The 27,259-nt window shown below is 48.8% G+C and overlaps 1 protein-coding gene across 5 annotated transcripts in view; it reads left to right on the top strand.

Annotated features, from left to right (window-relative positions):
• Positions 1 to 27,259, top strand: part of DHRSX (dehydrogenase/reductase X-linked) — a 214,404-nt gene that overhangs the window by 84,433 nt on the left and 102,712 nt on the right. For all 5 annotated transcript variants that reach the window (XR_011998211.1, XR_011998210.1, XM_072743880.1 and 2 more), the window contains one exon: positions 22,055 to 22,156. Coding sequence is in view for 3 of the 5 variants with exons in the window: in XM_072743880.1 (XP_072599981.1) it covers positions 22,055 to 22,156 (102 nt within the window). In the remaining 2 variants the exon portion in view is untranslated. The remainder of the gene's footprint in view (positions 1 to 22,054; positions 22,157 to 27,259) is intronic.

The following is a 27,259-nucleotide window of genomic DNA, read 5'->3' as shown; positions in this document are numbered from 1 at the left end:
ATGTACCTCTTTCTTATGTCTGGCAAGTCTTTCCTAGACTTGACACACTTTAGCTGCTTTCTTTTTTTTTCTTTTTTTAAAATAAAACCTATATACCCAGAGTGAGTATGTGAAGGGCACATGAGTAGTCAAAACTCTGGTTGCAATGGACAGACCTCAGCTAAGCCACAAGACGGGTGCTTTTGCTTCTACATCCATTCTGCACCACATTTCATGTCCACTTCCCCTTCAGTGACCAGGATGGGGGTCCTGGCAGCTCCCAGATGCCCATTTCTGACCTCCGACATCTGCTTTTCCTGTAGTGAGCCTTATTCTCTCCGATGGGTTTCTCTTCTGTTTTCCTTCCCTTTCTCTGCCTCCAATGCTGACAAACTGTCTTTTTCTCATTTTCACTCAGGCCATCCCAGGGAAGCATTTGAATTGATCTGGTTTGGGTCCCACACCTGGTCCTGGGTTTGGAGCATGGCATGTCCTCATCAACAACTTTCCCGGATCCCACAACAGGAGAGGGCGGGTGCAGGGAAGCAGCTGCCAGGGTGAAGCAGGAATGGAGGGGCAATCCTTGGGTGCTCAGAACCATGAGCATCCACCCCGTGGTAGAGCTTATGGTTTAGTCGGGAACAGATACCGCCATTTTGCACATTACAACATGGGTGGGCTGCATGGCACTAGAAAGTAGAACTCCATTCAATGCAGGGGGACTCCTTGAGGCATTACATCCCTACCAAAGGGAGTGAACAATGTGGGGTGAGGTAAAGCTACAGGAGGGTTGCAAAGATGGTAGTTGGTGCTTGAGATATGAGGAGATGAGGCTTCACAGCAGCATCAAGACAGCTGGCAGGAGGGGAAGCCAGAGGCAAGAAACCAGATGGGTGCAAGATGGCACTGATTTGCATAGAAAGTGGTGCCAGCCTGGGCTGTGGCTGTAATTTTGAGAGTCATTATGAGCTTATCATAGAGGTCAAGGCAAAAGGTAGGGAGAAGATTTAAGAAGGTCGGTATGAAAGTGGTGACCAACAAGGACCAGGTCTGAGCTGAGGCATCGGTGGCCCACAGAGAGAGGAGGGTGGGTTTCTGTAGCCCTTGCCATGGGATCATGGGGGGTAGAGCAGATGACACACCCAGGATGAATTCCATGATTCTAGCTCCCAACAGTTTTGATGGTGGGGAATGCTTTTCTCCAGCTCAAAAGGGACACCCACATTCTGAATGGAGCTTTCGGTGTTGGAATACAGTAGGGAGGACCTTAAGAATGGAACCATCTGTCCATGGAGGGATGAGTAGGGAAGAAATAAGGGCCAAGGGGACACTCCATGAGGGGTATCAACATATCAGGGCAAGTGGGCCAGTTCCACTTGACCCAGGAACATTGAAAGCGTACATTCCCAATGGTGGGAGCAGCTGAGCCAGGTGACAGCGCGTTGACGTTCTAGAACAACAATCCTTCAAAGAAGCCAGGAGTCAGTTTAGAAAACGGTTGAACAGAGTGGGTTTCAGGTCTGTCTTTGATTTCCGAGCTGGGGCTTGGGATGCCATTTGGGGTGTTGTCTCTGTCGTGGGCTGGATCATCTTTCCAAACGTAGCTCAAGGCTTCTCCCTTTGTAGAGCGAACGTTTGCGTGTTTTGAAGGTCGCTACTGCTTGGCGTGCTGGGATGCACTTCTTTCAGAGGCTCCTTGTGTTGTTTTTATACCCCCAGTGTGTGCTTAACTAGGAATCACTGAATTTTTTAAATTAGTAGATGGCAGGAGAAGCCAAATATGCCTTCCAAGGGACAAGTGAGAAGAACAGAGCCCTGTGGCTCCATTAGCAAGGTGAGGAGTGGGAGGCAGCATGCAGCTGGGGCTTGCTTTGATTGTGCCCAGTCTCAGTGCCATGAGCTTGGGAGTTATATAAGCTTCGTAAATGAATAAGAGCCAGTCTCTGCCAGCGGCCAAGAGCTGTGTCTTGGGCCAACCCAGCCGTCTCTGAGTTTCCAGGAGGAACACATGGCTCATGTGCTTGTCACCCGGTGAGTTCATCCGGTGACTATTTTTATGCTCTGGGACTCAGAAGAAGGGCCAAGCTGTGCCCAAAGGCAGATAGGGGCCGGCCAGATGGGCACTGCCAGATGCCCAGTCACCCTCCTGCCCAGGAGCTAGAAATAGAACCGGCCCCGGGACAGCCGGTGAAGCGTCAGAGCACATACAGCCTGGTGAAGGTGAATCCGGGATGTCGGGGTAGTTGGCTTATGGCACGATGACAGAAGACACAGATTAGACTCTCAAACCAATGGCAATAGGATGTTCCTACCGAGTGTTGGAATTCTCTCCTCAGCACGACGTCTGGCCCTGTGTGTCTACCAAGAGTGATCTCTGCTCACACCACCATCAATTTGGCACATGACGAGAGCTAAAGGGAGCTCTTAGTCGATCTTCATGCCCAGACGTACAAGTTTCCAAACCACACACTTGAGTGTCCATCCATCAATGGATGCGTGGATAAGGAAGATGAGCTACATCTATACAATGGAATACTGTGTGTGTGTGTGTGTGTGTGTGTGTGTGTGTCCTACATGTTGTTGACTATAACCTGGAGCCTACAAGATGTAGCATCCATGTGACGAACTGCAGGACTGTCCTGCCTCTCATTGTACAAATTACACAAGCTCTTGTCCACCTGGTGCACCTGCTTCCTGAGGGTTCTGAGCTCCTATAACAGGCAGGGAAGAGGAGGTCTCGTGTCTTCTGGGAACGACAGGGCTGAGCACTCACTAATCAGCGGGGCTGGGCACGCCAAGACAAAACACGCACTATTCAGAGATTGTGTCTGGCTCATCCTGCGACCCACTCAATGCACTGAGCGGTTCTGACTATGATTTTAGAATGGATGCAGGTTCTTCATGCCATAGCTCAGGTGTGGCATCTCCAAGAGATGACACCTAGACCATGTTTCAATACCCCCCAAACCTTCATTACATACACGTGCATATAAGTAACGCTGTCCAATTCCATGTGACAATTACATTTCTACTTCTGCACAATGTGATGTCAGTATCCCCAATTCAGCACCTACCCGGGAGGCACATCTGTGCCAGGAACCAATGCTCAAGTGTCTCAAGATCAATTTTGAATTTTCTTAAGGCTGGACATCTTCCTTGTCTGGAAATCAATTAATAGCCTTGTAAAGTCAGCTCCGTGCTTTGGTTGTGGCGGGGGGGAAGCATTGTTTTTCTTTTAGTTGAAACTAGATTTTTTTTTTATGACATTCACTTTATTTCATTGCTTGGTTTGCTTCTTATGCACTCACAAAATTGAAGATAATTACATCATGTTACCTAGAAATAAAAACCCAAGTGTCTGAACAATGTTGCTTGTACATGAGGATGTATATGTGGGGTTGAAGCGTGCTGCTACCACTTTGCTTTTGTGGTTTAACATAGAAAAAGCAATAAGGTGATATTGGTTCCAATATTCGTGGCTTGAAATATAACTCTAATGACCAGACTTTCTGTTAAAATAGTGCAGTAAATACTTGTTACCCTGTTAATACGAAATGCAGGAGTGCTCTGAAGTCAGTAGGCACCATGGAAGCACTTTTATTTTTATTGTTTTAAAGATTTTATTTATTTATTCATGAGAGACACAGAGAGAGAGAGAGAGAGATGGAGACAGAGTCACAGGCAGAGGGAGAAGCAGGCTCCATGCAGGGAGCCCGATGCGGGACTCAATCCCGGGTCTCCAGGATCACGCTCTGGGCCGAAGGCAGGCACTAAACCACTGAGCCACCCGGGCTGCCCGCACTTGGATCTTTAAATGACGTTTGGCATGCTTCCACGTCATGACAGTCCTCCAACAATTCAGGCGGCTGTTGGAAACCGAAATAAGGCCAAGAAACCACTGAAGAATGGCCTCTGTTTGTTAAGGATGCTGGAGCTCTTCCATCCATTGGCTCCTTTTCTACAAGACGCCATGACAATCACAGGAAAGATGGCGGCTTGGGGCAAGGTGGTCCTAAGATGCAGGATTCGTTATTATTCCATTATGGTGAGGCCAACAGGTTGGGACACAGGTGCCCCTGAAAAGACTGTGGCTCACAGCTCCTGTGAGGAAAGGAGATGCGGTGTCATGAGAACCACATGGGGAATACCAAGGCTGGTCAGGGGCAGATGGAGAGTGGGAATTGTGGACAAGAGCCTTTCTGGTGGTTTCCATGGGAGGGTGAGCAGGCTTAGGATTGGCTGCTGTGAACAATCTCATCAGCTCTAGGGCACAGGGGGTTCCTTAGCTGCCTGGCACCTGCCCTGGGGAGCTGAAGGCAGGTGCACCATGGCTCAGGGAATGGCAGCCCCATAGAGATTGGGATTGGGGTGTGGACTCTGGATGGCTTTGTATTTAAAATGTGAATCATGTGCTCTCAAAATTGGCTACTCTGTGAGGGACCATCCATCCCTCCGGGGTCAGCATGACCCTAGCTGTGAAGGTACCAGAACTCAGAAAATCAACGTTGGACAGACGATAGATGTGATACGAAGCCGATGGATCTGGGATATTTTTTTATTTTTATTTTTTTTAATATTTTTTTTTAATTTTTATTTATTTATGATAGTCACAGAGAGAGAGAGAGAGGCAGAGACACAGGCGGAGGAAGAAGCAGGCTCCATGCACCAGGAGCCCAATGTGGGATTCGATCCCGGGTCTCCAGGATCGCGCCCTGGGCCAAAGGCAGGCGCCAAACCGCTGCGCCACCCAGGGATCCCTGGGATATTTTTTTAATTTTCCAGTTGAACCGAGCACAGCAGCAATGGGGGACAGTGAAGGGACACTAAGGCTATTGCTCCAAGCAGTTGGGAAGATGAAGGTGGCATTTACTGAAATGCAATGGATGGTGGTCTTGATCCATGATGAGCTCATCTCAGATCCTTTACTTAATCTCGTCTGCAAAGACGTATTTCCAGATAAGGTCCCCTTCCCAGGTTCGAGAGGTTGGAAAATGGACATATCTTTTTGGGGACACAATTCAACCTGCTACTGAGATCAAACAGTAAAAAACACGGAGCTGGTGGGGGAGAAGGGGCATTGAACGATGTAGCAATTAGGAGTCTTTGCAGAGTGAATATTCATCCCGATTTCCATAAATCCTAACCAGTCCCATTTTGCTCCTTTGACCTCTGGCAAAGGTGATGATATTTTCAGTGCTTCTCACATTTCAGTGTTGACTTCCTGGCACCTTCCAGGGATCACAGTGTGATCCACCAGGGGTATTAAGTCAGACTAAGTGGATTACAGAACAGCCCTGGGAACATTGAGCTCCTCTGTGTTTTCACATGTCCCAGTTATTTTCGTAGAGCCGGCTCCCACCTTATTCCAAACTCATGGGGAGCCTCCTTGAGCTGGTGACACCTGTCACATGTCATCTCATCGCTGGAGCAGAAGAATCCACCGCAAATTACAACCACCCACTCTTTGCCGACCGGCCTCCCAGCCAGGGCTGAGTCACCTCGGATCCAGGCGAGAGTCAGAATAGACAAGACTGGCTGGTCGTCAACAAGGATTAGCAGGGAAACACAGACGTGTGTCTCGTCTTTGTCCGTGTCCCATGTCCATGGTCGGCCATGACAGCTACATGTCTTGGGATGTGGTCTCATCTGGTGGCTCCCACTGCGGGATTCCTGGACCAGTGGTATCCAACACCTGCTGGGAATGTCTGAGAAATGCCACTTCTTAAACCCCACCCCCGACCTGCATGATGCATGAAACTCTTGAGATGAACCCCCCTGACCTGCCTTTAGAAAACCACCGGCCTCTGTCTCATGTGTTCCTCCAGCAAGAGCACAATGTCTACTGACTGTCGTCGATATTGGATGCATCCCGAGGCTGTGTATATATGGAACCTTGTAAATGAACCCCCCAAACCCCAAAAAAGCTAATTTGAACCCTCTAGGCACTCGTGACAAAATGGGTACAAGAGAAAACAGCATTCCCTCCTTACTCCTTATTGTGTTTCTCTGGAAACACAACCTGTTTTTGTTTGCTGAAAGGCAATTAACCTTGTTGCCCGATAAATGTTACCGCAGATGTCTGACATAATCAGGATGCATTATCCATAACAAAATGCTCTTTATTGAGAAAATCCGCGGGGAATTGCAGAGAAAGGGGCAGTGACTGAGGCCTGGTGCCTCCAGATTAAACTGTCCGACTGAGCGACAAGACAAGCATCTAAAGCAGCTGAGAAGGTTTCACTTAAAAAATAAAGGGAAATAAATAATAAATAAATAAATAAATAAATAAATAAATAAATAAATAAATGGCAGCCCGGGTGGCTCAGCAGTTTGGTGCCCCCTTCCGCCCAGGGCATGATCCCAGGATCGAGTCCCACGTCGGGCTCCCTGCATGGAGCCTGCTTCTCCCTCTGCCTGTGTCTCTGCCTCCCTCTCTCTCTCTCTCTCTCTCTCCTTTCTGTGTATTCTCATGAATAAATAAATAAAATCTTAAAAAAAAATAAAATAAAAGCTGAGAATTCTGCACAATATTAAGAGCACTGCATTCTGTGACTCACATTTAGGGAGCTTTGGGTGTAAGTGCAAAGATGATGACAAAATTAAATACGAGTGGACCGAATTTTCTAAGCAAATGGCACCAGAGGAAGTTGAAAAATTAAAGTCAAGGAACCAACACCTTAGAAAAAGTACTTAAACCCTAAGTGCGGTGTAGTTTATGATGGTAGCTCCTGGTCCAGTGCAGGACCTTGTGGTTCTCCAGGATGTGATAGGGATGGTGTGCGCAAGACTGGTTGAGCATTCTTGAGAGGTCACCTCTAACCTCTTGGGCTGTCCTGCCTCAGTTTACCTGGGGGCCTTGGGACATGCCCCGTAGCTTGTGCTAACACTTATGGTGTGGTTCCTGGGCCACGTGCTATCAGCCTGACCCTCCTGGAGGGACTGGAGATGAAGGTCCATCGTGCAGGTGGTCAGCCACACGTACATCGCTGATACCCGCAAAAATCACAACTCAGGTGAGCCTCCCTGCTTGGCAGCATTCCACGTATGTGGTCATACATCGCAGCCGGGACAATTAGATGCATCCTCAGTGCACAGTGATAACAGGGATACGGGTGTAGGGACGTCTGCGTCATCACCTTTGGCCAAATCGCCTGGAAGTCAAAGCACTTTCTGTGGCTCTACCATGTTGGAGATCAGAAAAAAAGTTTGCTGTTGAATATTTTTGCTGGATTTCAAAGGAGGAAGATCCCAGCACCTTTGCCAATGCATAAAATCGAGACTCCGGTAGCTTGGGGCTGCACCAGGGTAGGCTGTTACCAAGTGGTGGTCATGCCCCAGAGACAGGCGGCCAGCTGGCAAACACAAATTGCATTTCACATGCACACAGTGGCTGTTGTTTCTTTTGTGCTCGTGTGTGAGGCTCCAAGTGTTTGGCGTCATCTGTTTACCCAAAGTCCTGGCTAACACTGGACGGCTAATCCCTACACGCTGTCACCCAGCCAATGCCTAATTTGGCCAATTAGCAACCTAATTTAAAAAGCACCGTGAAAACACCACTGCAATGCTATATTGCCTTTGCCCATCTCCCTCCTTCCTGGTACATTTCTCCAGAGAACTTTGTATTCAGCGCCTTTCCTTTAGCATGAGCAGCGTGCTCCCCGGGGCCTCATTATGGATGCCTTCCATCCATCAGTCTGTTCTTCTCCTCTCTGCCTTTCACGACGTCTTGCTTGTCACCTCCCCTGACAATCCATCGTCCTCGTAACTAAGAAAAACAGGAATTTCAGGGTGAAGGAAGTAGTTACTGAGCACTTAGTATACGTTGGGCGTCATGCTAAGAATTTTGCACAGCTTGCTCCTAGAACGTTGCAGAGGTGGGTACTATTCTTAGCTCCATTTTGCACATGAGAAAACCAGGTTAATGGGCCCAGCTTCTAAATGTGGAAGCCTGGACCCCAACTCATGGTTGGACAGCTCCTGAGCGTCTCCTCCCATCTTCTGACCCCTCCATCATCACCTTGGGGACCTTTGGTGGCATCTCTTCTACCTCCTGCATAAGCACCAGACATTTTAGAGATGTTTCGAATGCCCCATACTGTGTCCTTCCCTCCTCTCTCTGCTTCATACCCAGGGCTTCCCATTTTTCCTCTCTCGTTGACTCCAAGACTACACTTCTGCAATCAAAATGGCGCCCTCTTAGCTCATCATGTGTGAACTGCCTCTTGCCCTTGGGTTTTTGTGCCTTCTGTCTCTGTTGTGGCTGCATGTGTCCCTGGTATGGAGGAGAACTTTTTTCTCTGGGACAACAGGCTCGAAGAGCTGGTCGCTGTGAGTTCCTCAGCTTACTGAGGATGTTGTTCATATAAGATGGACGCGAGGCATTCGCTTGGTAGACCGTAAGAACGGCAGCGCAGGAAAACAAGACGAAACAAAAAACTGAAGGCAGCTTCCTTCGGGTCTGGAATTTGAAAGTCATTTAATGCCATTAGAAGGGTGAAATGTCAAGAATCGGAGCCAGTGTAGTCTGTTTATATAACGAAAGAATGATGGTATCCCCGGATTGTTTGCAGCTTCCTAGGTTTACATTTCAAGTGATCCAGTCAGTAGTCGTGAGCGGCGGTCAAGGCAGGCTGGGCTGATTCCAGCTTTCAGTAGATTCTCCACCCGCAATTAATATTCCAAATGTGGGGAGTGTGTCCCTGTATCCACCTTTCCATCCTGGTCATTGTTGGTGAGGTGAGAGCAAGGCGTCGGCATCCAGATTCCACAACCTTAAATGAAGCGTGAGCTCACACATTCACCGGGCATAAGCGTGGGGCACCATACATACCTGCAGGTGCTCTGTTGGAAGAACGCCGTGCACCCTTAGTTTCTTTCCTTATTAGAGCATGAGGGATGGGGAGGGAGGAATGTGTGGCAATTGGCATCCCTAAGTGGAACTCACCCTCCTTTGTGCAGATCTCCATCTCTCAGGTGACTCATGCTCTACAGTCACCACCTGGAGGTCACGGAGGAAAGAGAATAGACTTCTGGGGACATAGTGGGCATGGGGTTCCCTCATGACACCACCTAAGGATTTTGAGCCTGAAAATCCATTTGTTTTAAAGATTTTATTTATTTATTCATGAGAGACACACAGAGAGAGACAGAGACGCAGACAGAGGGAGAAGCAGGCTCCCTGTAGGGAACCTGATGCAGAACTCAATCCCAGGACCCCAGGATCACGCCCTGAGCCAAAGGCAGACGCTCAACCACCAAGCCACCTGGGCGTCCCTGAAAACCCATCTTGTTATGATTTGTTCACCTGTAAATCAATCCAAGGATGTTTTCACGGAGCCCTGACTGTGGGAGATGTGGGGTGATGTGTCTTCCGACTTGTGCTTTTCTCCAGCATACACCTGAGTAGCATCCCTGTGGCTGGATATGGCAGCATCTACTTACAGAGTCAGCGTCTGTCACCGTGAGGACCCATCATGGATCATCATTAACTTTAAATTAGAAACAGGTGTACAAGCAGGTTCTAAAGATAAATAGGATGAATGTAGGAAGCAAGCCGCGAGCTGGCGTATGGCCTCCCGGCTGGAGAGATCCATGACCCAGAAAGGCAAGGAGCTGATGGTCAGCACTTTGGAGCGCTTGGCACCCACAGGGTTACTTAGCCCTGAGCCTTGACAAGAAAGAGATTTAAAAACATCCTTGATAGCTTCCATGCCGTGTCAGCTGAACACGCCGGAGCAGACACAAGACCCGACGCGCACACCGTCCTGTACTTGCAGCGTGGCTGGAAACAGGGGAGGCCAAAATATATCGTCGTGTCTCAGTGGTGGAAGCACTTACAACAGTAAGTGTTTGGCATGATTCCAGCGCTCCCGTGCTGGGTTTGCCAAACAGCTCTACGAGTGATGACAATCAGGTTTAGCGTCGATGCTAATGCTTACAGGCCATTTGCTAGATCGGAGACACTGCACCGTGTCCTTGGTTGGCACACGATGTCGTTTACAGCTCACGTGAGCCTGCACCCTGACACGAAAGGAAGGTATTATCCTAATCTGCAGATGATTACCTTGCCAGAGAGCAAAGGTTTGTCCCTCCAAAATGCACATGTGGGAACTAACTGCAAGTATGTTGGCGTTAGGAGATGGGTCTTTGGGAGGTAATTAGCGTTAGGTGAGATCATGAGAGTGGGACCCCCACGATGGGATTGGTGTCCTTGTAAGACGGGACTTCAGAGACGTATTCTCTCTTTCCCTTCTGCTATGTGAGGACAGAACAAGATGGCGGCTACTGACAAGCCAAGAAGACTGGTCTACCAGGCTCCAGCCACATGGGCAACCTCATCCCAGACCTCCAGCCTCCAGCCTTCTCATCTTTACGTGGTGTGGTCTGTGATGCTCTGTATTGGCAGCCCAGCAGAGTGATACAACCCCATAGCTCGAAGACATGGAGGGACCTGCCCAAAGTTGCCCAACCAACAAGTGCCTTGGAGGTGGAATAGGACTCAGGTAGTCACGTTCTGAAGCTACTCAGTGATGGGGCTGTTCTCCCTTCCTAGAGATGGACCATATTCTTCTAGGAACATGTGCCTGAATATGAATACGTGCCTTTGAGAACCTCCTGGAGATGCTCTTGAACCAAGTGAGGGTAGAGTCTTGCTGGTGGCCTTTGTCTCCCATTAACCTTTATGTCTCTCCAGCTATGGAGAGGAGGAACCTCTTAGGCCAGGAAGAAGCTTTATAAATGAGAGCTATGAGCATATCTCTCCAGGTGAGAGCTGTGAATCTCAGAAATGGGGGGTCTTCCAGTGACTGCTCTGCTATGTAGTTTGGTGGTTGCCTCTCTGTCCTCATAGGAAAAAAGAAAAACAAAAACAAGAGATTAAAAATCTAAAAACCAAATCTTCCTAGGTCCTCAGAGAATGGCAATCACATGACCAACTGCTGTCCTGAAACCTGGAGGGACGCGCGTGCACACACACACACACACACACACACAGGTGCATGTTGGTGGATGCCGAGAATCGCAGCTTAGCAGGAGCAGAAGCTCCCAGGGGGAGGTGGGAACGCTTGCAGGGTGATTGATGAGCTTCTGGAGTCTGAGTCTGGACAAGCCTAAGAATTTGGAACCCCAGGGACCCAGTTTGGTCCAGGTGGCTGGGGCTGCACTTTTCGGGGGCTCCCCCTGCAGGAGCGCCACCTCGTTCTAATGTTGACTATTGGAGAAATACTCAATCCTGTAGTGGGAGGGGGATGGTAACCGTTTTGGAGAATGTCCAGAGAATTCCTGTCCCCTCCTGTGCTCATGGGAAACTGTTTGCCAGTGCCTCAGTGGTCTGTGGAGAGTGACATACTCAGTCTGGAATTTCAGAGATACTTTGTGTGGGTGAGTGAAGGTGATAGTGTTTTCTTAGCACTTCCGTCAAGGTGCTAGCAAAGCCATATTGGTGGCCTGTGTGGTCCAGGAAGCATCACCTTGTTCTAAGGTGGTGGCTTTCCTGGTCACCATGTCCAGACATCCTCATGCTGTGGGGCACGGGTGCCAACGAGGACCACGCCAGACTGTCTGGTTGGAGGAGCCCAAGGATGGGACACGTTCAGGCCCGCTAACCGGGATCTCACCATCCACAGGCGTTCTGGGTTGAATTGTGTCCCCAGAATTCATAAGTAGGAGTCGCCAGCTCCCAGGACCTCAGAATAGAACTGTATTTGGGTATAGAGCCTGGAAAGAGGGGATTTTTAAAAAAATTTTTTTTAAGATTTGATTTATTCATTCATGAGAGACACAGAGAGAGAGAGGCAGAGAGAGAAGCAGGCTCCATGCAGCGAGCCTGATGTGGGACTCCATCCTGGGTCTCTAGGATCATGCCCTGGGCTGAAGGCAGGCACCAAACCGCTGAGCCACCCAGGGATCCCCTGGAAAGAGGAGATTAAGGCAAAACAAGGTCAATAGGGTGCGATCTGATCACATAGGCCTGGGGTCCTTGTAAGAAGAGCTGAGGATACAGACATGCAGGGAGGGATGACCATGTGAGACATGGGGAAGACCGCGTTTACACACCTCGGAGAAAGGCCTCAGGAGGAACCAGTCTTGGCCTTGCCTGGATCTCAGACTCCCAGCCTCCAGGACCAGGAGGGAACAAATGTGTGCTGTTTAAGCCTCCCTGTTCACGTTGCTATTACTGCGGACCTCATGAACTCATACAACAGGAAATCCAAACATTGTTCTCTGAAGAATATTACTGCTAAAATCATTACCATCTGGGTATCTTTAAATTGGCAAGAAAAAGGCAATTCAGATAGGCTGCAGGCAGAAAGAAAAAAAAGCCTAAAAAAAAATCCCAAAAAACCACAACAAACCAAAAGTGATTAGCTGGAATCAAATATTGTGACAAACGCAAACATTTTAAGTCTGCACCTTAAGAACGTTAGCAGACCCTTACAAAATAAGGAGAGTCGACATTAATTTCTAAAAAGATAACCGGGACTTTCTTTACTTTTTTTTTTTTCTTAACAGAGAATATTTTATTAACCGTAGTGCACGTTGACTGTTTGGATCTGACACAGAAGAAAAAGACCGCGCGATCCCCCTCGTTTCATGTGTGTGTGTCCATTGGTCTGCAGACGCCATGTCATCTTTCTAAATTGTTTGCTTTGCAAGCACTTCAAAGATAATCCCAGAGAAAGGACAGTCCGTGCCTCCCAGGAAGGAAATGCAGAAATGGGAGAGACCTGTGGGGAATTTCCACCTCCTGACACAACAGACGTGCCCATTCACACACTTAACCTCAGTGAGAACACCGTGTCTGTGTTTCGCGATGTTCCTTCCCGGAGCTTCTATGTCGCCCACACGCATCATTCCCCAGCCAGAGATGCCAGTTGACCTCCAGCAAACCCGGTGGCGTGCAGATGCACTTCTGATTTTATGGAATTTGTAGACAGTGTCATTTCCAGGCTGGTGGCTAGATGTGAAGTCATTTTGCCAGACTTCCGTATTTCCGGCGTCTCAAGCTAAATAAAGGTTTGTTTGAAGCCGATGATGGGGTTACGTTAATGTGCTAATGATTTTTGTTTTGCTACTTGAAAAATTTCTGTGACTACATAAATGATATGCAACTTTATATTATTTACTTTATACATTTGTATTATATATAAATATAATAATATACAATGTAACATAATGTAATAATATGTAGTATATATTACGTGGTACGTATATTACATATTACATACTATGTATTTATTATATTCATATACTATTTATTTTGTATATTTATATTATATATGACATAATAATATATACCACAATAAATATAACCTACAAATATAAATATAGCATATACAAGGGGCACTTGGGTGGCTCAGTCACTTAAGCGTCTAACTCTTGGTTTCTGCTCAGGTCATGATATCAGGGTTGTGCGATTGAGCCCCGCATCACGCTCTGCACACAGCGCAGAATCTGCTTGTCTGTCTCCCGTCCCTCTGCACCTTTCCCAATCCACATACTATCTCTCAAATAAATAAATCTAGCAAAAAAGTTCTACATTTAACATATAATAATATAGAGAGCCTTTGGTGTGGCAGGTGTCTGTGACACTGCATTTAAAAACAGTTCAGGTCACCCGATATTCCTATTGACATGTGCTCTGACTGGTGCATGAATCTGAGAGCATAATAGAGCAGCACTGAGATTTTTTTTCAGGGTGCTTTGAGGATGAGCGTGCACCCCAAAGTGCTGAGCAACAGCACCCGTTCAGCCTGGGTTTCTTTGCCCTCACACGGTGATGAACACCTTTTGCATTAGCTTGCCGCAAAGCTCACGTCAGTTCCAGCACCCCGGCCAGACTTCGTTGTCATCTGTGGGCATGTCCCAGCCATGCGTTGCAGAGGATAAACCATTTCTGGGGAGAAAAAGGAAACAGATAAAAGTCCCCTGCACAAAAGTCGTCCACCATTGGGCAACACTGTGGTCCTTTTGGAGGAAAAAGAAAACTGCGTTCCACGTCCTGATGGCGCGTGTCATTCGGGAAGGTTTGAGAGTGTTGATGAACAGGTCCTGCCAAATCCTAATGTGTGCTTTATGGCCACGGGAGGGAAATGATGCGGAAAATCGATGTGGCACCCCAACAAAATGACAGTCATTACTGTGCAGATGCTGGGACCTCATTCCCAGATCTGATCATCAGGCCCCCGGCTATGCTGCTGACGGACGCAGGGCAAGGCATTTGGCTCAGGATGAGAAGTGCCGTAATTTCCAAGAGGCACAAATAATACTGCGATGCTTTCATCTTCCCCTTGATGGGATGCGTAACAGCTTCAGGGACAACAATTTGGGAGGCAGTACTCACTCTACGCCACCTCCTTCATGAAATATTCATAAAGTAAACACAGAACACCAGGCACCATCATGTCTTGTTTGTCTGCAAGTCGGTGGGGAGAGCGTGGCCGAAAACGAACAACACAACAGAGCAAAATGATTTCCTGTTCTTGGGTAGCAAAAAAACAAACAAACAATGAAGACCTATTATGGGAATGATCCTTTATGTCTGTTTTTATGAAATAAGACTGGGGAATTTTAAAAAATGGAACCATGATAGGCCGGAGGGGATATTTATGGACGTGGTAAATTCTGGAGTTCCCCATCACGCCCCAAGAATTTTAAAAATCCTGACATATTTAGAATGTTTCATTGTGTCCCCTGTGTCTGAAAACTTGATTAATGGTATCATCAACTCATTTAGAGATGTTCAGAATCTGCATGTCTTCAGGGGAGCTGTTTAAGAGAAGGGAGGAAGGGTAGAAAGAGGAAGATAGGGAAGTAGAGAAGGAAGGAAGGTGGGAAGGAAGGAAGGGAGGGAGAGAGGGAAAAAGAGGAGGGAGGGAAAGAAGGAAGGAAGGAAAGGAGGGAGGGAGGGAGGAAGGGTAGAAAGGAAGGAAGGAAGGAGGAAGGTAGGGAAGTAGGGAGGGAAGGAAGGAAGGTGGAAGGGAGGAAAAGAAGGAAGGGAGGGAGGGAGAGAGGGAAGGAGGAGAGGGAAGGAAGGTGGGAGGGAGGAAAGGAGGAAGGAAGAAGGGAGAAAAGGAGAGGATGGATGGAAGGAAGGAAGGTGGAGGGAGGAAAAGAGGAAGGAAGGAAGTGTAGAAAGAGAAAGGGGAAGGAGGGAAGGAAGGAGGAAAGAAGAGGGAGGGAAGGAAGGAAGATGGGAGGGATGAAAGGAGCAGGGAGGGAAGCAAGGAAGGAAAGAAGGAAGGAAGGAGGGAAGGAGGAAAGAAGGAGGACCCCAGTCCTACAAGTACAGGGAGCTGAATTTCACTTACAACCCAAATGAGGCTGGAACAGGATCTCGAGCTCCAGCTGAGACCCCAGCCCCAGCTGACCACCTCCTGAGACCCTGACCCGAGGCCCCACACTCCCCTGCCCAGACTTTCCGTTCAAGGAACGGGGACACAATACGTGGGTGTCATTTCAAGCCAGTTCCTGCGGGATGTGTTGTTACGCAGCATAGCTAGCTGCTGCAGCTGGCCCCTCGAGCCCTCTAGTCCCAGCTAGAGGGGAGGATGGTCCTGTATGTGTGTCTGTATTCCCCGGGTTCCAGCTGTCCATCTGCTGTCTACACCCAAGTATCCACACTCCCTTCTCACCAGCGAGCAAGGACGGGGGAGCCTGAGAGCCACCAAGGAGGTCAGATGCTCAGATAGCAATTCCCTGCATGTCCTAAAACCTGCCTCATGTACAACCATCTCATTGTCCTCCCCTGTGGCTGGCGCTTGTCCTTTTCCTACCTGTTTTGCAAGCTCGTCTGGCTGACCCTTAATATCGCCACTTCGCATGCTGGTTATGTAGGCACAGGAGGGTGTTTATTGGGATCCCATTTTTCCCCATTTCGGGCCACCAAGAGATTCCCTTGAAGCATTTGAATTTTTTTTTTTTATAACTGGGGTATTTATGGACGGACCTGTGTATTTCAAGTCAGCCAAGGTGATTTTTTTCTAAGTGTACGTACGGCGTGATGGCTTCATATACGTACATTGAGGTGATCCCCCTATTTGATTCAGTTGACACATCGATCACGTCACGTAGCTCCCACTTGGTGTGTGCAGTGAGCACACTTGCAGTCTCCACGCAGTAAATTCGAGTATGTGATTCAGTCCTGTTAACTATCCTCGCCGTGCTGTACGTTCGATCCTGAGAACTTGGAGCTAAGACATCATGCCCTAGGACCAACATCTCCTCGTTCCCCGTCCCCAAAACCCAGGCATCCGCCATTTTGTGTTCCTGTGGGTTTGACTTTTTTTAGATTGCACATGTTAGTGAGATCATGCAGTCCTTGTGTTTCTCTGCCTGGCTTCTCTCACTGGGCATGATGCCCTCGAGGTCCATCCGCGTTGTGACAAATGCCTGAATCTTCTGTTTGAAGGCGGACTCATGTTGTGTTGGGTGGATGGACCATCTGTTCTTCATCCATCCATCCATCCATCCATCCATCCATGGGCGCTTGGGTTCCTTCCACGTCTTGGCCGCCATGAGTAACGCTGCCCTGAGCATCTTGGCCACCATGAGTAATGCTGCCCTGAGCACATCTCTTAACTCTCCTGCTTTCATTTCCATCAGATGTATAACCAGAAGTGGCATTGCTGGGTTGTATAGCAGTTGCATTTGTCACTTTTTGAGGACCCTCCATACTGTTTTCCAGAGTGGCCACACCCGTTTGCATTCCCACTCACAGGGCAGAAGGGCTCCCCTTTCTCCATGTGCTGGCCAACACCTGTGACTTCTTGTCTTTTTGATGGTGGGCATACTAACAGGTGCGAGGTCACCTCTCCTTGTGGTTTCCATTTGCATTTCCTCCATGGCTGGTTACGTAGACCCTGGCATGGGATCTAAGCTAGGAAGTCCCCCTTAGGAATTAAGTTTTAAGAGGCACGCCATGCTGAACCACCAGGCGCGGAGCAACACCCACACTGCACCTGCATTGATGAGCAACCTGTGAGCATCAGGGCCGGGCTGAAGTTTGCCTCCCGTGCGGCCCTGTTGGTGCATAAAGCAAATTAGATTCACAGGACAACAGTTCCCCTCCTCGGAGAAAGAATTTTTCCCCCGAGCTGTTTAGAAGCCCGTTTCCATGCAACACGCTGAGTGCCTCCTAATCGGCTGGTCTATATGTTGGTTCCAAGCTGCTCTTTTCTCTTTGTGTTGAAAGCACTTTGGGGGCACCTGCTGTTTGTCTGGGGGCAGATCAAGGGTGTTCTGACAATTTCCACTTGCCTAATCTTCATAGTCTGTGGTTTGAAATTCCACGCATCTCGACATGAGTGCGTGCCGAAGCCATGACTTGGGTTGCTGTGATTGGGTATTTGGGGTGGTGGCTGTTGCTGTTTCAAACTTGAGCTGCTGGGTTTGAATTTGTAGGGCCTTCCAGTGCTGGCTGGGTGGGCCAGGTATCTCTAGAGAGAGAAAACCAGTCGGGGACACCAGGACAAGGGGGTTCCCCTGGGGGTGGCATGGGCACATGTGCGTGCACAAGGACAGTATCGCGCTGTAGGGCGGACTCTCTGAGAAGTTGTTCTTGGTAAGGATGAGCCGACACTTGACCGGGCCCAGAAGGGCGACAGGTTGTCCTTTCAAGCTGCTTCGAAGACAGCGTCTGGTGTCTGTGACATCTTTGGTTAAGGAACGGGCATCTTGCATACAGAAGGCTGGGCAGGTGAGCCAGCAGCATCTCCCTGAGCAGGTAAATGAGGCCGGGCTCCAGCTGCCACGTCCACCGGGCGCAGGGCCCCAGGTCTCGGACGCTGGGTCGTGGTACTTGAGTCCTTGCAGGAGGCCCAACCAGACAGGACAGTGCACCCGGTGTGTCAGAATCAGGCAGGATGGCGCAGCATGTGGGGCTGCCCGCTGTGCAAGCAGCCGTCTGAGAGGCAGTGAGGGACCGAGGGCCTCAGCAGGGCCTGGCCTCTGGGTCGGGCGTCCAGGCAAATGCACCGGCCGCGTTCCAGTGGCTGCCAAGGCCGGACGCCATTCTCTGGGCGGATGCTGCCGGCGCACCTGCCTCTCCTCCCAGGCCTTCCCTCGCTGCACACTGGGCCCCAGCGTTCAGCACTGCTCGTGGGGGCCCGGAGCCCCACAGAGGCACCGACATGCTCCGTGCTTCATGCACGGCGCTCCCTCCCCGCGCCCCCGGCCGTCTGCCTTCTGTCTTTCTCTCTGACTACGTCTGTGTCTGTCTCCCTTTATCTCTGTCTATCCCTATCTCTGTGTCTACCTTTCTACGTCTCTCTGTATCTGTCTCTTTGTATCTTTGTCTTTGTGTCTGTCTCTCTCTACTCTCTCCATGTGTCTGTCTGTCTGTCTCTCTCTGACCGTCTCTCTGTGCCATTTCCCTGTCTCTGTTTCTCCCCATCTCTATTTCCATGTGTCTCTGTTCCTGTCTCTCTCTGACTGTGTCTGTGCTTTCTCTGTCTCTGCTTATGTCTTTTTATCTCTGTGCATTTGTCCATCTCTATGTCTCTGTCTCCCTGTGTCTCTGTGTCTGTCTCTCTGTGCTATCTCTCTGTCTCCCTGAGTCTCTGTGCCTGGGTCTCTGTCTTTCTTTGGGTATCTCTCTGTCTCTACCTCTGGGTGTCTCTGGGTCTGTCTCTGAGCATGTCTGTCATTTCTCTGTCTCTCAGTCTCTGTCTCCATGTGTCTCTGTGTCTCTCTCTGACTGTCTCTGTGTGCCATTTGCCCGACTCTCTGTCTCTCTGTGCTGCTTCTCCCTGTCTCTTCCGCGGTCTATCTCTTGCACACACACACACACCGTACCCCCTGCCCCAAGGTATTTAGGGGACGGCCCGAGGGCACTGCACACCTAGAGGACGGGATTGCCCAGCCCCACAGAGGAGCGCAGCATGCGCCTCAACAGCCAGGCGCCACCGTGCTTCACCTTTGTCCTCCGCAGAGACAGAGGTGCGGGGGTGGGGGGATGGGGGCAGGGGTGCTGGGGACCTCCCCTCCTTGTGGGCGGACCCCGGCACTTCAGGGGCCCTGTTCCTTCCCCCTGGCAGGGAGGGGGACGCCGCGTCCTACAGCTGCTCCCCTGCCCCGGGGTGTCCCTGAAGCGGGTGCAGCAGCTCCCGGGGGTCGGTCTGGAGTCCGCGGTCAGCTATGGGTGTCACACCCGCGGGCACAGGTGCACCCCGCCTCCTGTTTGCACTCGGGGAGCAGGACACGGCCTCTTCCTGGGGGATCCATCCTTAAACAGATAACCTCTCTGGGAACGACCTTCTGCTCTTTTCCCTCCTCTTAGACGCACGGGCTTTTCTTTACCCCAAAGGGTTTTTAATTTACGTTTGTGTTCGTGGCATTTTCATCTGTGCAGGTAGATGTTACCAGGGCGTCGTCGGGTGCTCTCCAGTTTCTGTCTCTTTGCCCTCCTGGTGCTACCTCTTTCCAAATTGTTCTGTCAGAATCCTGCAAACGTCATCAAATGAATCAACTCAGCATTTTTGGGGGGAGGGGGCTGTGTGTGGAATCAGGAGAGGTGGATTGTCTCTTCTTGCAAAGTATAAAACAATTCGCTAAAATACCGTCACCGCCCACCCCCTCCTTTCCGGATGCCATACTTTTGTAATTTTTTATTGCTCTCATATTCGTCAGTCTGATTACTCCTAATTTCCTTGATTAGGCCATAATAATCAGTATTTTCACAGAAAAGCACTCATTTCCCTGAAATGATCATATTTCTGTTACCAATTTCACATACTAATATAGAGAGAAATAGGAGCCCATAATTATAAAATCTTCCTCATTACAAAAAAAACAAAAAACAAAACCCACCACTCATTCCTGTTTGTAAATTCGTTTTACAGTCTTGTCCAGTGTCTTATCCGCAGCCTCCTCTGGATCCTCCTCTCTCTGCTTGTCTGTCAGTCTGTCAAATGAGCAAAGATGGACCCTCGCAGAGCCTCCCGTAAGGATTGGGATTGTCTCGCCATCTCTCCCCGCGTGTGCAACAGTCGTTGAGAAATACAGCTCGAGGTTGTGCTACTCGGAACACCGTGTGGCTGGAAGTGACCTAGCACGACCATGGCGCACCATATTGATCAAGCATTGGGGCCACCGCTAATAATCCTCTGTGTCCCATTAACATCACAGTCTTGAGTCAACCCTTCCCTATAGGAGCAGGGCCAGGCCTGCTTCCCATTTGCTTGTTTGATAACTTTTGGCCTTTTCATTGCTAATCTTTGCTTTTCAAAACTGTGACCAACGTATCGAATTCACCAATTCACCGGAAGGGGAAGGGAATCCACCCTCCCCAATGGGATTCCGCCATATTGTTTTTGAATCAAGATCAATGGCCCAGGGCTCACACCTCCTTCTAGCATTTTCCTGGGTCTTCCAGTTTGTCTATGTGGACGACTGGTATACCTCATTTTTGCCAGTCATATGTTTGACAGATAGGGTACTTCTGGTCCCCGAGGGGTACATTGAAGATTCTCAAAACATTTTATTTTATTTTATTTTATTTATTTTATTTTATTTTATTTAAGATTTTATTTATTTATTAGATACAGAGAGAGAGAGGGAGGGAGAGGCAGAGACACAGGCAGAGGGAGAAGCAGGCTCCACACAGGGAGCCCAATATGGGACTCGATCCTATGACCCCAGGCCTGAGGGTTTGGGTGGGATGCAGATTTTAGGTGGATGTGCCGACTGAACCCGTAGCAAGTGTGACTCCCTGTGTCTTGTCCGAGCTCAGTCCTGGTGCTTCTACTTGACACGGGTGAGATGCCACGTGCTGCAGCTTGCCTTGTATGTTCCCGTTGTTAGGGATGGACCCTGTGACGAGTTCTGGTCTGCAGTGGCTGCCTTTCCCTCCCCAGCTGTGGAGCTTGGTTTAGGGGCTCATGTTCCCTAAACAATGCCAGCCCCCCGCCCCCCAGCACGCGTTCCTGTCCGCGATACCCTGCGGCGCCAAGGGTGGGGACGGTTGTTCCTGAATCAGCGTAGAGAAGTAGGTGTAACCAAGCCCTTCAGGTGCCTCAGAAGGCAACGATCCCAAGGTGGAAAGGTGGCTCTCATGTTTCTGGCGAGCCGGGAACCCTTTTCTCCGGGGAGGGAAGAAGAAGTGTCTCCTGACGTGACAGAGATGCACTACCAGTGGTCTGGCTCTGGAAGCTGACTGTGCCTGTCTGCCAACCCTGTTACCATGGGTTCCAGTTTGCAGAAGTAGTGTAGGTTTTCCCTCTTTAAAAAATCAATCAATCAATCAATCAGTCAATCAATCAATCTTCTCCTTGTGAATATATGTTAGGGGGAAATTCGAATGGTGCCTCAGGAATGTGTATCCAGATGGCACGGTGTTCTAGACCAGCGCTTCCAAACCATCTGTGGCAAGACTCCCTCTTCCCAAAAAAGTCACAGACTGATACTGATGTAGACGGGTCAGACACGAATCACTAGAAAATTAGAATTTAAAAATATGCAAAAGTGGGGCCTCCGATTTTGCTTTTTTTTTTTTTTTTTGAAATCATTGGATTCAGCAAGCATAAAATGACTATTGATTTTTGTTTTCTTTAAATATTCTAACCACTGTCCTCAACATTGGCCTTTGTCTTACAGCAGATTGGTAACAAACCATTTGCAGGGGGGCACCCATCTGTAGATCTCAGTCAGAAGGGCTTTGATCCAGAAGCATGTCCGCCCCCCACTCCTACTATATTTCTTTACAGAAAATATCGAAAATGGTGCTTCCTCATCCTCACTGGCCATGTTACGTGGCACACATAGGCTTCATACTTCACACCGAGAAGCTGGGGACTGTAGATTATCTTAAAATGTCCCTTCCAAGTGAAAGCAAGTGTGTATGTTCCAAAAATATGAACCCTCCCGACCTAGTGCTTGTGGCTGACTCTCCTGTGTTGTAAATTTTTTTTTAGATTTATGGTTTTATTTGAGAGAGAGAGAGAATGCAGGGGGAGTGGCAGAGGGAGATGGAGAGAGAGAGGATCTCAATCAGACTCCTTGCTGAGTGTGGAGACCATCACGGGGCTTGAGATCATGATCTGAGCCATAATCACGAGTCGGTGTTTCTGTCCTTTTGCAGTGGAGTTTTTGTATTGTGACCTGGCGTCTCTGAGGTCCATCCGGCAGTTCGTCCAGAAGTTCAAGAAGAAGAAAATCCCTCTCCACGTCCTGGTCAATAATGGTGAGTCCTGGGGAAATCCAGACATTAACTCTGATACACACATGCACGCTGGCTGTCCCGTGAGAGGCGTCCTTGGGGAAAGCAGGATTTCCATGGAAGCTCATGAGTGCATGTGCTGTGGTCCCCACGGCTTTGCTTCATTGATGCATTCGGCTTCTGTCGTTGGTGTAATCAATTTGAGACGACGGTAAGCCTGATACACGTTGTGTGGAGTTGATATTTTCACTGGCCCATGTGGGCTAAGGAGGAAGTTGTGTTATGAGTGTGTAAGGGTTGGGCATTTTCACAAATGTGACCTTATTCAATCCTCACCATGTCCCCATGGGCGTCATCAGCAGGCTGCATCCCCCAGTGTCTCTTGACTTCTGCCTTCAATCTGCCCACCTGTCCATCTTCAACACAAACCAGCCTTGACCCTGACCCCATCTTTCAGCCATATCCTGCTCTTTTTTTTAAGATTTTATTTATTTATTCATAAGAGATAGAGAAGCAGAGACCCAGGCAGAGGGAGAAGCAGGCTTCATGCAGGGAGCCCAATGTAGGACGCAGTCCTGGGTCTCCAGAATCACACCCTGGGCCAAAGGTAGGCGCTAAACCACTGAGCCACCCAGGGATTCCCCCCATATCCAGCTCTTAAGAGCAACAGAGACAAGTTTGGTTTTTCACCTTCGTACCCAAGACATTCCTCTCTTCCCCTGCTACACCTAAAAGATGTCATAGAAGTTCACCCAAACCCTCCACAGGGAGGAGACAGCACCATTAACATGTCCGAATGGAATCCATATAGAACACCCAAACTACCGGAAATAAGGCAAAATGTCAGGCATCGCTTTCCATCTCAGAGACCACCTGGTTGTGCGTAGAGGAGATACATGGCATTATTAGTACAGTGAAAGGAATAGCCACAATCGGACACTACAGCTTCTTTCCAAAACACGTAAAACATTTGCTAATTTGCTTATCTGTTGGATGGCAGGGAAAACATTACTTGGGACCCCTGTGATTCCACTGAGCCCACTTGGATGATCCAGGCAAATTTCCCCAACTAAAGAGACTTAGTTGACTCTCTTCTCCAACATCCTTTTGCCACGGGAGGAACCGCAGTGAGAAATCACAGGAATAACAATTGGACATCTTCTGCGGGGAGGAGTGAATCTAAGTCTGTATCCTACGGCTGTTCCGCGTTAGTCCATTAATGGGGTTGGTGGGCAGGAAGTGGGTGCGGATATTCATGCTTCTGCCCAATGCATCTGTTTGATTGTAAATTCTCAGTGAAGGGAAAGACGCAGCGTATACAACCTAGAGGGTCCGACCCCACTGATTTATTTATGTGTGAGGATATGTGCACATATAGCTGTGATGTGCGAGTGCTGGACAAAGTCGTGACTAACACCACTTCCACTTACTTAGCCCGGGAGCAAACACTGCACGCATGTTATTAGTACTGGGGCTACTCACTGAAAGGTTCAGAATGATTTTAATTTTACTTTCTTCATGGACCTTTCTAGATATTTTTCAGGGTTTCCCGAAATGGGCGTACCTTAAATTTATTTGCAGAAATCAGTTATTTGGGATTTCTCCATATTGGCGCCGGTGGGGGCTTCTTTTGTCAGGGCCTTTATCAGTATTATAAATGTTGAGAATTATAATAATATGAATCACCCAGTGTAGACACGAGCTGGCAGGACTGTGGGCGTCCAGTCCAAGTATACGTCTTATGTCCTCAGTCTACATAGCACCCTCGGTAATTAGCGACCAGAGCACTTCATTATGGAGAAAGTTGGCAACAGTAGGACGAAAGCTGTGTCTTGCGCTCAACAGGAATTTGAGACTTTACAGACAGATACACAACAAGACTCTGTTATATCATTGGTAGATGCTCCATAATTCACTCTCTGCCCTTCACTTTCAAGGTGATCCTGGTGGTCCTACCATGGCCCCTTGTCGTTCTTTTCTGCAGATCGTAAACCAAGCACGTCTGGCTTATCTAACATCTCCCGGGACACAGCTGGAATGTGGGTCTGGGGAGGCTGGACCCTCTGCACACCGTGTCCATTTTTCCTCTTCGGGGAATCCCATCCACATGTTGTCGTCACTTCAGCCCAGACTTTGTCCTCCACACACACACACACACACACACACACACACACACACCTTCCTCTATGCTTGGGACCTGTGTTTGCTGCTCCATGTCACAGACACATGGAGACACAACATGCTCAGGGATTTCACCCTGAGGTGAAAGGTGGCACTGGCCCTAAGGCATAATCTCTTGATTTTCCTTGAAATTTCTTTGATTTCTCTTGACTTGCCTTGCCTTTTCCAGCTCCTAGAGGCTGTTGGCATTCCTTGGCTCGTGGCCACTTCCCGATTCCATCTTCGAAGCCGGTGGGGTAGCATCTGCAGTTCCCCTTGTCTCTCTATGATGTTTGCTTCTGTCTGCGCATCACCTTCTCTGACTCTGAGCCTCCAGTTTCCCTCTTGTGAGGACACTTGTGGTGACCTTGGACCACTAAGGTAATCCAGGACCATCCCCATCACAGGGACCCACACCCAATCCCCATCTGCAAAGTCCCTTTATTCATCTAAGGACACACATTCACAGGCTCTAGAGATCAGGATGTGAACATCTTTGGGGACGCTATTTTGTCCACCACACTGGGTTTGGGATGTGGACGTGTTTGGGGGTGACATCCACCCCATATACTTTCTCCCGCATGGGGATCGACACATGGACATTAGTGGGGATCTTATTCTGTCCACTGTGTGGGAATCAGGATGAGGACAATTAGGGGACATCATTCAATCTCCCACATGGGGACCAGGATGTGGATGTTTCTGGGGACATTATTCTGTCTCCCATAAGGGGATTCAGGACGTGGATGTCTTTGGCGGGCGAGGTAGGGGGGTCATCATTCAGCCTACCACACCCACCTTAGGAGAGCTCGGTATTTCACAGGCAGGAACATTAAGGTGATAAACAAGCACCGTTGACCTCCTGGAAATCATTCTCTAGCAAAAGAGACAGACACTCAACAGGCAATTATTCTGGGACATGGCTTATCCTAGAAGTGCCACCTGCAATATGACAATACGATCACATATAAATAATAGAAGAGTCTGCATCCCAAACATGATCTGTCTGGAAAGCCCTGGGCTTCTGAAGTAGGCATCCCATGGAACCCAGGATGCGAGTAGGGCCACAGGGACAAATGGCCCTGGGGCCAGCAGGGTGGCCAGGATGGTGCCAGTCAATATTGCAATGGATTCATCACCAGTGCAGTGTGCTCAGACTTATCTTGATTTATGGGAAGCAAAACCATGTCTCCTGTGTCTCTCACCTTGGTTTGTGTGTGAGCATTCATTCTTGCTCTGTGCGTTGGGAATTCTGACTCAATATTCTTTTGGAGATATTTGGGAGGAGTCAACAGGTGCAAACAGGTCTTTCAACCACAGGACTTCACAGAGAGGGAATGGCATGGTCCATGTCCAGGAGGGTCTGCAGAATTTCCCGAAACTATTTGCCCAGGACCCTCCTCTATGATATCATCTTCTCCCACCAAGGTGACTGGTTGAAAGGATGTGGGTTAACGGGACCCACTTCTGTTTAGCAGCCACATGCGTCCTGTCTCCTGGAAAACAGACCTGACTGTGCTCCACAAAGAGGACTCCCGGGGGCCAAGGGAATCTAGAATTTGCGCTTTTGTCCTCTCTCTGTCTCTCTCTCTCTCTCTCTTTTATTTAATTCTTAAAGATAAGAGCTATCAAGATGTTGCAAATGTTAAGCACTTCAGACAGAGGAGGAATAGTGTTTGCATTTGCTAGTGTGATGAAAATAGAACCAGACTGCCTCTTTCTGGAAGCTCAGGATCCAAGCTGAGCATTTATCCAACACACGAAGAATCAATAGTATATCTCCTACAGGGCCGGCTCAGTATTTATAGCTTATTCACATAAAAATTATACTTATCCCGTCTCCCATCCCCACACCTGATCAGGTTTGAAATCACTGCACAGAATTGATGTTTTATCCTTGTAGGACTTCTTCCCGTACCTCTCATGGATGAATTGCCCGACATCAAGAATTCCTAAAAATAAATATGGCAGTGGTAACCCTTGAGAAATAGAATAACCCTGAGAAGTAAACGATTCTCACCTGGCCAGGTACATCCTGATGGAGTTTGCATCCACAGAAGACTATAGTTGAGTGAGGAGTAATGGTACCTGCTTCTTGGCAGACAGATGCCTGAGCCGTTTTCCTATTTATGCACTTGGTGTTTCCTCTACAAAACAGGCTCTGCCATCATCTGGTCTCCCTTCCAGGAACACGGAAGGTGGTGAATCAGCACTGCGTGTGTGTGCGTCAATGGATTATTGGATCTGAATGTGTGTAGACCACTTCTCATCGATGCCTTCTGTTTGTTTTCCAATGTGTCTCTCCCTGTTTTCTGCCGTGTGATGGGTTTCCCTAGAACAGAAGGCACTTGGATGTTCCTCTGGTGGTGGGTGTTTGCAGGGCTGTTTGACATGATTTGTTATATCCCAGAACTGCCAGAAGAGTAGGCTGGAGGCTGTGAATGTGCATTGCATCTCCTGCGTCGAACACCTTTGTTTTTTCCACATGCCCTTTGTGAGCTTCCAGGAAGTACGCTGAGTAAACATTGGTTTTCCAATTATCCAGATGCCCCGGAAGCATGTTCCCAGAAGCTCCTCTGAAAACCACCTGGCCTCAGGTGTCCTCCATGGTGCAGATGGCGGATCCAAGTGGATGGTACTTTCCATCGAGATCCGTTGCTCATTATGGAAACATCTCAGGAAATGATTGGATCCTTGCCATCGTCACGGCGTATGGGGTGGGCGATGTGTTTGCCTTTTATGGTAACGTGGAGAAAGTTATTCCACAATGGAAATGGGTATACGGAGCCTGGGCAAGCCATGGCGATCCATCCATATGATGTGTTCCCCATTGTGTTCACATTGAAGAATTACTTTGGATACACATATTTGTGCCTTCGATTTCAACATTATCACTGGCTCACATGTGACTGTGCATTCACTACCCCCGCGCCCCAGTCCCCATGCACCTGTGGGTTCATTTCCACC

This window comes from Vulpes vulpes, chromosome X, assembly GCF_048418805.1.
Source record: "Vulpes vulpes isolate BD-2025 chromosome X, VulVul3, whole genome shotgun sequence".
Classification (NCBI taxonomy): domain Eukaryota; kingdom Metazoa; phylum Chordata; class Mammalia; order Carnivora; family Canidae; genus Vulpes; species Vulpes vulpes.
This window is presented reverse-complemented; position numbering and strand designations above follow the sequence as displayed.